Source organism: Herpailurus yagouaroundi, unplaced genomic scaffold, assembly GCF_014898765.1.
Source record: "Herpailurus yagouaroundi ecotype Mexico unplaced genomic scaffold, PumYag 188, whole genome shotgun sequence".
In the NCBI taxonomy this organism is placed as follows: Eukaryota; Metazoa; Chordata; class Mammalia; order Carnivora; family Felidae; genus Herpailurus; species Herpailurus yagouaroundi.
The window spans coordinates 32,434,179-32,447,079 of record NW_024412419.1 but is presented as its reverse complement, the minus strand read 5'-3'; the positions used below and the strand labels follow the sequence as shown (position 1 = coordinate 32,447,079).

The window sequence follows — 12,901 nt, the reverse complement described above, 5'->3', positions numbered from 1 at the left end:
ACAGAGCCCGATGTGGGGCTCGAACTCACGGACCGCGAGGTCATGACCCGAGCCGAAGTCGGACGCTTAACCAACTGAGCCACCCAGGCGCCCCATCACCTTGATCCTTTTAGTCAAAACACTTAGTACCTTTCTGTACTACCTACTGTTAGGTACTTACTGTCATCTTCTTTATTTCGAAAACACGCAGCCTCTATTTTTTCAGCTTGTAAAACAAAGCCCAAATCAATAAAAGCCATTTCTCCACAGCGCATATTTTCACGTGGAAAGTCCTTCTACAAAGTGATCCTCATTGTGTCCAAATCAAAACTCCGAACCGCATTGATCACTGCTAGGCTCTTGCTGTGGTCTCTGCCTTTCTTTGAGAATGTGTCAAATGTCAAATGTCAAAGGTCTCTGCCTTTCTTTGAGAATGTGTCAAATGTCTCTATAGACATTGATTTCCTACCTGTGTTACCTGAGTGTGGCCTATGGTTTTTAAAGCTCCGTGTGGTTTAAATTCTGCCCATAGGATGAAAGGCCAAGAGGTGTGTGCCCACATTCAGGCTGTGTTGGTACAAGAGGGGTGCAGGGGTGGGGTGATCTGGAAAGCCACTTCATAATTTATGGCACATGTGAACAATCTGAGGTTTGAATGGTCCCAACTTTCTCTCTAGCCACCCTTTCATTTTAGATTTGGTATTTCATATAATACTTTGAGATATAGATATAGATATAGATATAGATGTAGATATAGATATAGATATAGTTATAGATATAGATGCATACATACATACTAGATTTCTTTTTTATATTTGTTAAAGCTTTTAAGAAATACAGCAAAAGGTTAAAATTGAATTAACAAGGCTAGAGGTTGAATTACAGAGGAATATTTATATAATGTATTTAATTTTAAAGAATGAAATGCACATTCACAAGTACATGCTGCCTCGTTAAAGGGCACTGTTACCGTTTATCTTTGAAGCTTACCCTTCCCCAGGTGCTCCTCCCTCAATCCCATCCTCTTCCCTCCCTACTATCCTGAATTTTGTGTTTAGCATTCTGTTGCTTTTTTTTTTTTTTTGGTTTTTTAAAATGTGTTTAAAATTTATTTTTAAATTTTTTTTATTTTTCTAAACATTTAAAAAAAGTTTAAAATTTATTTTTTAAATAAATATAAAAAAGTTTTTATTTTGAGGGAGAGATGGAGGGAGTGTGCTCACAAGTGAGGGAGGGGCAAAGAGAGAGGAGAGGGAGAGAATCCCAAGCAGGATCCATGCGTGGAGTCTGAGGCAGGGCTCTATCTCACCACCGTGAGATCATGACCTGAGCCAAAATCAAGAATCAGACACTTAACCAACTGAGCCACCCAGGGTCCCTCATTCTGTCGCTCTCTGTAGTTCTCACACATGTAACTCAACATATTTGCATTAATGCACAAAGGGTCCCTGTAACAGATCTGGCACAGATCAGATATTAAAGTACTGTTGTAGAAAAAATAAAATAAAACAAAATACTGTTGTAGGATTTCAGGGACATTTGAAGGTCACATTTACAAAGCATCAATTGCAAGACATTGTGAAATTAAGAAAATAATTCCAACTTTTGTTTTTTAAACCTTTACACTACAGTGTAAAATTATATAAAAACAGGACTTTTTAAAAATCCTTAAAAGGAACCATCTAACCTATGGGGGAAAGTCTTTCACCAAAGTGTTCTTATTGCTAATGTTTTCAAAACTAAATATAATTTTGTTGTTGTGTAACATTGAAATTCTTTATTTTGTTTTCTAGGAAACTCTTGAAGAAAAGTTTTCAGAAGCTCATCCCATGTCTTTGAATTTCATGAAGGTACTTAAGAATCAAGTATAACCATTATTGACTGTTAATTGTAATAATTGAAGCTGGTAATTCTGGGAGGGGTTGATGGTAGGGCAAATAATACCAAGGTAGGATGTAGTCATTGAAAATAGTAAGGAACTGTAAAATAATTACAGTTAAAGGAACATCAGTAGTTGAAGCTGTAATCTTTCTAATATGTCCATTAAAACTAGTTGAAGACAAAAGAGTATAATTAGTGTTTGCTGTGATGAACACCATTACTTCTTTTGCATTTATTAGGAAATTTGCTATTAAGTCAGTATATTCAGACTATAGAAATTTATGAGGATGAATGTACTCCTTAAATTTGAAGGTCTAGAATTGTACTGTCCAAGACAGTAGTCACCAGCTACATATTACTATTGAGCACTTGTAATATGGCTAATTAGAATGAAGATGTACTAGATTTCTATGAAAATAACTCTAAAATAATATTAAATATTTCATTAAGAATCTTTAGGAGATTAATTACATATTGAACTGATAATGTTTTGGATACATTGGGTTAAATACAATTTAAGATCATTTAAAAAAATTAGTAGACCAGGAAAACACAGAAGACATGCAGACACCAGAAATAGTCCCTATACTATGCCCAAAAGAAATAGTCAAAGGATGAATTCTAATAAAAAGCAGAAGAAATTCACCTATTACTAGTCTGCCATTCATGCTTGACCAACGGATCCAATGCTAGAAGGTGTGACTCTTACATCCACCATGGATTCTAAAAGCTCTTAGTGGGATACAGATGGAGATATCAGTAAGGATATCTATCTTTAACAACCAATTAAATTCTATCTATAGCCATGGCTTCAATACTATTCATCAGAATGACTACTCATCAGAATGAGCTTTTTAAAAATATACATTCCAGTATCTAACCTCAGATTTACCAAAGTAGAATCTCTATGAATAAGGCCTTGGAATTTGTATCTTTAAACATCCCCGTAGGTGATTATGATTTACCGCCTAGCTTGAAAATCATCTGATCTAGAAGGTGGAACCATCTGAATGACCTAGCGTCGATTTTGTAGACTAGCCATTGTGCTAGTGTTGGTCGCTGCCAAGGTGCTATCCAGGGTGCTGGATGCCTCTGGTCTGAGTCCTCCTGAGAGCCTGACGCCTCATACTTGCCTTTACCACTGCTTCACTGGCCCTCAGCTGCCTTCTGTCTGCCTCACTGCTCTGACCTGCCTTGACTCAGCACTCCGCAGACCCTGCCCTAGAAGTCCAGTTCCCCAACCTTGTTCTGGACAGGTTGTTCTGACCCACCTGCAATTTAACAAAACCTCCTGCAGGGAGGGTGTCTGTCAAGCATTGTAAACCCAACCCATTCTGAGGTGCAGGCCAAGCCTTGTTCTGGTTACTCCTCTAAATAACCAGAGAGAAAACTTAAGTTGCCCTGCAACTCCAGGGCAGAAAAACTCACAAGGTATAGGACAGATCCCTGTCCTCAGCTCCAAAGGTGAAGTACTCTGTTGCCCTGTCCAAGATTCTGGATGAAGCTGGTTTTGTCACTGAGCCATTTGATTTATACCTGTAATGTCTGACCTGAGATCCAAGGATTCTATAAGTGCATCAAGGATTGTGCTGTTCTGTGGGTCACACCCTATCTCCTAGACACCTGCCCCAGGTTAGATGAAGGAAGGCTTTCTTTCACTAATTGCAATTGAGACATCTTTAACAACAAATAAATACCAGCTGCCATAACAAGTCATTATCCCATGGAACGAGGCCATCATCTATGCAGGCGGCTGCTCAGATGGATGAAGTGCCAGCCAATGACTGTGCCAAAGTCAGTGGTGGCCTGCAGTGGCCAATCTATGGCAGTGTTCTTGTGTTCTCTTCATTATGAGACACAATAGACACTGGATTATTTATTTCCCGGTTGCTTTCATAGGCATAACATCCTGTCACTCTATCAGTTTAATCTGGTCAAAGAAGTCTGTCGACTCTTGGAAATATTTTTAAGGGTTTTCTGTGAAATTTGAAGTTTCGAGAAAAGGATCCTAACATGTACTTTGCGGTTCCAATTTCTCGTCCCTCATCTTTAAAACCTTTCCCAGGTTGGGAACACTCTGATCAGGGAACACCTCTGAGACTTCATCAGCCTCTTGGTGTGTAGAAAGTCATTAACCCAGGCAGTCAACAACTCAGAAGCCTCAACTCCACCCAGTTCATCGCACGGCTCCTAAAACTAACAAAACAAGACATCATTCTAGCCCAGGCCCCATGGAACAGCTCAGCATTAACAGCCTCATCTTAGAATCTAAAAATATTCTTTATTAAAAAAATTTTTTGGGGAGCGCCTGGGTGGCGCAGTCGGTTAAGCGTCCGACTTCAGCCAGGCCACGATCTCGCGGTCCGTGAGTTCGAGCCCCGCGCCAGGCTCTGGGCTGATGGCTCAGAGCCTGGAGCCTGTTTCCAATTCTGTGTCTCCCTCTCTCTCTGCCCCTCCCCCATTCATGCTCTGTCTCTCTCTGTCCCAAAAATAAATAAAAACGTTGAAAAAAAAAATTAAAAAAAAAAAATTTTTTTTTTACATTTATTTATTTTTGAGAGACAGAGAGAGACAGAGCATAAGTGGGAGAGGGGCAGAGAGAGAAGGAGACATGGAATCCGAAGCAGGCTCCAGGCTCTGAGCTGTCAGTACAGAGCCTGACACGGGGCTCGAACCCACAAACCGTGAGATCATGACCTGAGCTGAAGTCGAACGCTCAACCGACTGAGCCACCCAGGTGCCCCTCTAAAAATATTCTTTATAGTAAAAACCCGTAGGTATTTAGTAGACTAGATTTCAACAGATTGAAAGCCCACTAAAGAAAATGAATGAATTCAATGTATGATTGGAAGTAAAACTGGTAGGACTCAGTTATGATTCAGATCTGGGGAGTAAATAGAGTAGAGGGCAGCAAATGTAAGCTATGTGTACCAGTTTCCTAGGACTGCTGTAGCCAAGTACCACAAGCTGGGTGGCCGCAAGCAGCAGAAATTTATTCTTACTCTTCTGGAGACTAGAAGTCTCAAACCAAGATGTTAACAGGGCCATGCTCTTTCTGAAACTTTCAGGGTGGATCGTTCCTGGCCTCTACCGGCTTCTGGTAGCCCCAGACATTCTTGAGCTTGTGACAGCAGAACTCCGGTCTTGGCCTCTGTCTTCTGGTGTTCTCTCCATGTCTGTCTTTGCGCTGTCTTGCCTCTTACAAGAACACCATTCTGTTGGAGTAGGGCCCACCCTATTCCATTATGGCCTCGTCTTAACTATTTACATTTGCAAAGACCCTATTTCCAAATAAGGGCACACAGTGAGACACTGGGGGGTTAGGACTTCAACACAGTTTGGGGGAACACAGTTCAACCCATAGCAGTGCCACTGAGATAAATCAGAAATGTTAAGTAGGCCATTGCATATGTGGGTCTGGAGTTCAAAGGAGAGGTCTGGACCAGAACTATACACATGGAAGTCTCTGGTAAACCTTAATAATTGAAGTCATTTAACATCAGCTAGAAACAGGTAAGGAGACAGGGGAGCATTAAGGAATCCCATCCACCCATTGCAGAGTAGAAGGTAAGTCAACACAGGTTGGTTTGAACAGTGGTGGTCGTGAGGTAGGAGGAAGGAAAGGGAGGCATCGGAGAAGCCAAAGGGAGTTTCAAGGAGGAGGATATGGTCAGTAGTGTCTAACACCATGGAGATGAGAACACAAGCTACCTATTGCACTTAAGCATATACAAGTGTAGATAGAGATCATAGATGTGAATAACAAGAACCACTTAAGTGGAATGGTGGAGGCAAATGCCAGAAGGAAGTGATAAAGAAATAGAGACTCCCACAGTTTACATTCAGAGTTGTCCTTCTGTGCTGGTTATAGTCCTGACAGCGTTAGGGTTTGAGGAGACAGACTCCCAGTAGTAGCTAGACTTAATTATGGCATGGATCATTAACTTGGCGGTGGGGTGGGGGGAGGGGGTCTGCTTGGAGCAAGTAGTGACCCCTGCAAGTAGGGACAGGAGAATCTAATTATGCCAAGCAGGGTCGTTTCTTAAAACCAGGTCCAGTCAGGCGGCTCTGAAGAGCAATTGAGACTGTAGGAGTAGTGGCATTTGCAGGGATCTCAGAGACCTGAGGTCAGCTGGGGTTAGGAAGGGACAGACACCACAGAGCAGCCCAAGCTGGGGTAGTCTCAGTCAATGCAATTATGCCTCAAAACTAAGTCCGTTGTGTTGATAAATTTTACTTCTCTAGTACGGTCACAAGGCAAGACATTTCAGGTCTCCTGTGCCTCGGTGATCTGAGGCTGCTCTAGTTCTGTATAGATCATAATCTGTCTTTCTTCATGGGAAAAGTCCCATTGTCTGAGTACTCAAAGAGTGTCACGGCTTTTTGAAGAAAATCTTTGTGTCAGCATTCTACTAACCCCACGGCTGCCAGAGTCCTCCCCACTCTTGAAGGCAAAGCAAGAGGCTTCTAGTAGCCTCTCGTATAAAGGGTGATGGTGCTACATTTTCCTTTTTGCCTCTAGTTATTCCTATATGAATATATATACCAATTATCCAGATTTTAGGTTTGTTTTGTTACTAAGACTAATACTTCAGCTGTCCCCCTAAACCAATGGCTCTCAAACTTGAGCAGGTATCAGGGCTTCTCAAATGCAGATGGTTAGACCCCACCCCCAGTGCTTTTGATTCAGCAGGAACTACATTTACAAGTTCCCATGTAACACTGATGCTGCTGGTCCCGGGATCATACTCGGAATCACACTTGAAGTGTCTCACAAACTATTTGCTTTGACTAGTGATGAAGAGCTGTCATTGGTAGAAACACCTGATCTACCTGTCGCCCCCTTCCAGAGACACCAGATGTTCATTTCTACCCTGAAAAGACTTTGGAATGACAAAAGAAAAGCAATTCTAGTTATTAACAAGTTTCGAGTACTTGATGGTACACAAACTTGAAGATTTTGTAAACTCCTATTTGCTCTTAACAAGTTATTCAGTTTGGGGGCACAGTAAGAAAATAGCAACAACATTCTAATACCTTTTTTCTTTTCTTGCAAAGGAGTGTCTGAAGATGAATCCTGATGACAGATTAACCTGTGCCCAACTCCTGGAGAGCCCCTACTTTGATTCTTTTCGAGAGAACCAAATTAAAAGAAAAGCACGCAATGAAGGAAGGAACAGAAGACGTCAGCAGGTACCTCTGTTCAAAAGTTAAAATGCTATAAAAATGATTCTTTTTTTCCTTTTCTACCTTTCAAAGTGAGACCAGGTGGACACCAAGACCTTTGTTTGCACTGGTTTAGTTGTATTTGTTTATCTTAGTACATTTCAGTGATTGGCATAATAAAACCATAAAACTACGAAAATACCCAGATCATTGCAGAATCTTATTCCAAATACACTTGAATCAACTTTTAGCTACACTGATTAGATAGCTCACCTATTGGATAGCTCACCTGCCAGATCGTGTACCCGAAATACAACAACTTCGTACAATAAAACCCAGATTACAGCAGGACTAAATGTCAACATCACAGAGGAATCTGGAACCTTCCGTAGCCTCCAGACACACCATAGAGGAAACTTGACTCTTCCTGTCTTTTTACCAATGGCAGGCAGCAAAGTCCGCCTTCCCTAGGCTTTCCTCAAAATCAAGGACAAGCTCTGACAGATACTAAGAGAAGAAATGCAAACACCTGGGAACCAAATTTTACCCCAAAATGTGCGGATATTGTAAGATAACACGAGGAACGTGACAGTGACTCTGCAGCTTATTAGGGGACTACCTTTTACCTGGTTCCAGAAAAACCTTGAAGCTAAAACATAAACCCCACGGAAGTAAGTTTGTTTTGGTTTGGGGTCTACTTTTTATCTTGTGTCCCCAGCACCTAAAACGATGTCTGACCCACACATAGTACTTGGTAAATATTATCCAAAATAAATAGAGAAGTAAATAGATGAACACTGCTTATTCATAAGTGAGGATGTAATTCTCAATTGATCAGACCGACAATCATCCCATTCTGTGTTTACTTAATCTTCCACCTTTGATCTACTTATTGGTCATTGATCTTCTCCTTAGCATGTCTACCGTAAAGGGAGAAAGCAGGTTTTGTTGTTTTCAGCCTTTGGCTCATTCAAATTGAAGTTTGTTGAGAGAGAAAAACCAAGCCAATCAGTAAGATGACATGTTAAGATGATTTCCCAGTTTTTACCACACAGACCGTTTTCCCTTCTACTGTTTAAGTTATGTGTTTGCAAGTCAAGCCCAGTACACTTTACTTAACCAAAAGAGTAGAGCTTGCTCAAATATGTCTGAGGCGGCAGTCTGAAATACAGGGTGAACTGTGTGTAAAAACACTGTCGCCTTACAAACAGCTCACCAGATTCCCCACACTTAACCCGGGAGGGTGAACAGCAACACCGCTCCATCCCGCCCCTGGGTTCCTGATTCAAGTTCTACCAGCCTCGAGCGGGTAGGGATGCTGGCCTCCTAAGTCTCCAGGTCATAGTGTTTTCCATTCCTTAATACCCTGTAGCCTGGCTGATACAGCTCAGGGACTTTATTTCTCCAAAAAGAGAAGAAGCACGAAGAACAGCACATACAGAAGTTACTTCACGTTCTCTGTGTTTAGTCAACTGCATCCTGTCCCCTTTATGAGAAAGCCTTTCTAGAGCACCCACTATTAAGACCAAGCCTAAACATCTTCCACCAGCTGGTAAAGTCCCTGGAGGGCAAGGCCAAGAGAAAGACAGGGATGTCTTTCCTTCTTTTGTCCTTTTTTTTTTTTTATGTTTATTTATTTATTTTGAGAGAGAGACAGAGAGCATGAACAGAGGAGGGACACAGAGAGGCACAGAATCCGAAGCAGGCTCCAGGCTCCCAGCGGTCTGCACAGAGCCCGACTGGGGGCTCTAACTCACAAACTGTGAGATCGTGACCTGAGCCAAAGTCGGAGGTTTAACCGACTGAGCCACAGAGGTGCCCCAACAGGAATGTCTTTCAGGTCCTGGTTTTCTTTCTGATATGCACCTCTTGCCTAAACATTTTACCATATCAGAAAATAAAATAAAAATTCAAGAAAATCTTTTCATTCAGTGTGGTTTCATTTTGTGAGTTCAAATTCCTATCTGGATGTCATCTAGATCTCTGATGAGTGACCAGCAATTTCCTTAAAGACTAAATTTTGTTTAAAATGTATAGTATGGGGCACCTGGGTGGCTCAGTTGGTTAAGCTTCTGACTTCGGCTCGGGTCATGATATCGCTGTTCGTGAGTTCGAGCCCCACATCAGGCTCCGTGCTGACAGCTCAGAGCCTGGAGCCTGCTTTGGATTCTGGGTCTCCTTCTTTCTCTGCCCCTCCCCTGCTCACTCTCTGTCTCTGTCTCTGTCTCTGTCTCTCTCTCTCTGTCTCTCTCTCTCAAAAAATAAATAAACATTAGAAATTTTTTAAATGTATAGTAAAGAGGTTTTAAATCTTTACTGTTTTGCCAGTATCCTAAAATTAAAATTTTGAGATAGGTAGAATGTAGACTCTTGGAATTATTGTCTAACAGCTGGTGGGCATCTAGCTTTTAAACACTGCCCGGATACTCAAAAATGAACATCCTGAAATAAATCAACTATATCCATGAGAATCGTAGAATAAGTAATGGAACCTAATTTCCAAGTATCAGAATATCACAATTCTTGGAAAGGTAACCCTATTTGATTTTTAAATTGATGTCTTTTGACATCTTTGTACTGTGTGTATTCTTTTTGTTTTACCATCTTTAAATCAAACTGTTACAAATAGGAATTCTTTTCAATTTACTTTCTTATTTTTGTCTTGTTCTGCTATTAGAATCAACTGTTGCCTCTCATACCAGGAAGCCACATCTCCCCCACACCTGATGGAAGAAAACAAGTCCTCCAGTTAAAATTTGATCATCTTCCAAACATTTAGGAAAATGTTCTTTCAAGTGGAAAGTAATTTAATATGTACACACTTCCGTACAAGAGAGATAGGAATTCTTAGTGTTTCAAATGCAAATGAGCCATATGAAAATTAAGATGCCTTCTAGAATTGTTTTGCTCTGATCATTACTGATTCCTCTGCCCGTGCTTTTTACATGCCAACTTTATCTTCTAGAACATTTTCTTTAAATGTTATGGAGTCTGAAACTGCACATATGGAGGAGACATTTTCAATTTCATCAGAGCAGCCCCTCCCGAGGCAATTTATGTTGAGAATTTGTGGGCTTGTACTTTGATTCTTGAAAGAGATTTACATATATCGTTTTGGTTTACCTGACCACATAATGTCTTAGAGCATTATCCAAATAGCTTGCCTAGCTGTTGTTTGTGCAGGGAATGATATCATGTTTCTTTTCTTTTTTTTTTTTCTTTCAATTTCAAAAACTAACTTTAATGAGGTATGTTTTACATATAATAAACGTACTTATTTTAAGTGCAGAACTTTTCCCTGGATTTCAGCAAATGTATACACATGCACGGCCTGACCAAAGGAAGATATAAAACATGGTCATCAAGCTTAAAATGTTCTCCACAGCCTTTTGTAGTAAATCTTCCCAAGATCACTGGCCCCAGACAGCCATGGATCTGCTTTTTCTGTCACTAGTGATTAGTTTTTCCTATTTGGGGATTTGAAATCAAGGGAATCATAGAACCTATATTCTTTTGCACCTGACAACTTGTGCTCAGCATGATGCTTCTGAGAAAGGAATGACATTATGTTTCTGCATTTAATCACTCTTGTTGTAACCAGGACTTTTGAGTAATGCTGGATTTTATATTGGTGCAGAAAGGGAGCCTGAAATGTCATGTAGTTTATCCCTTGTTTCCAGGGCAGATTCCAGAGCTACAAGGAATTATCATGCTCATCACATAATGCTGTCCTTTGGTACATTATGGTTTCTTACTTTTCCCCTGGCTCAGTCATCTCAGTACCTAGACCTATCCTGTGGGTGTGTTTCCTAAATAGTTCACTGTCGATGCTTTTCCAAACATTTGCATCCAAAGCCTCTGTGAATTTGTGCAGCCCTAAACTTGTGTATCATGCCAGATCAGGTTTGTAAATGCTTCCGACAGCAGAAAGATTATCTTTTCAGTTAACTTCATTTTGTGTCTGCTACCAAAAAAGAGAAGCAAACAACAAGATACCTCACTAGGTGAGCCCAATTTACACTGGGATATTTTCCCAAGTGAACTTGACAGATATTCCTACATACATACATATATAAATGTATACACACATATATATACTTATATATATATACATATATATGTACATGTATGTATACACACATAACACATATATATATTTATAAGTTTTGAAACATCATGATAGATGCCTTTTATCCTAGACATCTAAGAACAATGCCGTCTGTGTAACGGACTTTTAGTTTGCTAACAAGGAACTCATGTAAAATAATAGCATGGGGTTGTCTATCACTGTCTGGCATAAAGGCACAAAATAGTCAATAAATTATTAAGGTTATTAGCTCTTTTCTGCTCCTGGTTCTGGAATACTGGCCTGAACATTGTCAAATTGTGCAAATACACATGATTCCAGAAATGCCTTGTATCAGGAACCAAAATATCAAGCATAAATTGTTTTTAGGAAAACACACTAACATCTGATGTTCATCCTCTAAAAGTTTATTGCATTTATAAACATGTCTATGTAAACTTCTAGAGAAGCCTGTTGAGTTACTTGGGAGCATCTCTTTACTTGGGAATTATGGCATCTCAACAATGGTTTCTTGCTCACCGGAAGAACATTTTAAGTGGACTTATTTGGCCATTTAACATGCTTAGTGTGAATATAAGCTGCTACGGTCTTCTTATTGTCATCTTATCATTAAGAAGGCGCCTCTTCACATTTGTAAGTTTCTTGCATTTTTAATTAGATGATGATACCACAGGCACAAGGAATTTGAGAAATAAAAGATAGAAGGCATCTTCGATGAAAGGTTTCTTTTTTATTTTCATAGTGTTTTTATCATGTAAGCCTTCTTACTGCCAAGCCACTCATGTTGCTCCAGCTCTCCTAAATATCTAGATTCTATCTCACACACACACACACACACACACACACACACACACGCACAGAGAAGTTCAGAATACACACAACTCCAATACCCATTTTGCTTATAATCATGCTTCAGACAACAGTGGAGAGTTTGGTAAGGGTTGATAGGGTGACTGCTTTTCTTATTTTTGCTTACATTTAAGAATTAATGAAACTGGCATTTCTCTCTCTCAGTTTTTTTCCTTAGACAAATCCATCATCCAGAGATCACTGGGGAGGGGAGGGGAGAGGAGAGGAGAGGAGAGGAGGAAGCACCCAATGCTTGGGAAAATGTTCTTTCACCACCAGGGAAAACACTCTTCTGACGACTTGTGCACCCCGCACTTTCCCTGGGCGTCCCGGGGCCACGTAGCCCTGTCGCCGGCTCAGTCACGCAGGCACACGGACCTCAACCTGCAAGTCTTTCTGTCTCAAGGCCGGTTTCTCGGCCCTTGCATTTCTCAGCCACACATAAGACAGTGGCACCTGAGGGTCTCGTGCCCAAATTAAGTAGTGGGTTTTGTACAACTTAATCAGGCTCTTCACAGAGGCCCACACAACTCTGTACCCAGGCGTTTTCTTTCCATCCATGTCCAGTTTCTGGCTTACCTGCCGCTTCTGTCACCGCGGCACCGGTCAGGCTTTTTAATTTATGGATGTAGCTCTTTCCTGGTGCCATCCAGGTACCGCGGGGTCGTGGTGAGTGATGCCGCCCAAGTACTCTCCTTTCCTCCACCTCAGCATGACCTGTTCACACCCCGGGTTTCCTCCACTTTGTACCTGAGAATCTCCAAGCAGCCAAGCAGCTCTTTTGTATTGTGTTTTGTTTTGTTTTGTTTTTCCTTGTTCTGTTTTGTTTGAAGAGCACTTTACAGAGAACTAAAAATGCAGACTGTACTCCTTTGTGCTCTTGCTTCTTCTTCAGGGAAGAGAGAAATACACCATAGAAAAGGACACCTCATAGACCTT

The 12,901-nt window shown here is 40.8% G+C and overlaps 1 protein-coding gene across 4 annotated transcripts in view; it reads left to right on the top strand.

The window, feature by feature from the left end:
* CDKL4 (cyclin dependent kinase like 4) overlaps positions 1-11,944 on the top strand; it is a 53,319-nt gene extending 41,375 nt beyond the window's left edge. For all 4 annotated transcript variants that reach the window (XM_040496583.1, XM_040496582.1, XM_040496584.1 and 1 more), the window contains 3 exons: positions 1,773-1,829; positions 6,919-7,053; positions 9,704-11,944. In XM_040496583.1, the coding sequence (XP_040352517.1) occupies positions 1,773-1,829; positions 6,919-7,053; positions 9,704-9,805 (294 nt within the window). In that variant the 3' untranslated portion in view covers positions 9,806-11,944. The remainder of the gene's footprint in view (positions 1-1,772; positions 1,830-6,918; positions 7,054-9,703) is intronic.
* The last annotated feature ends 957 nt before the right edge of the window (positions 11,945-12,901 follow it).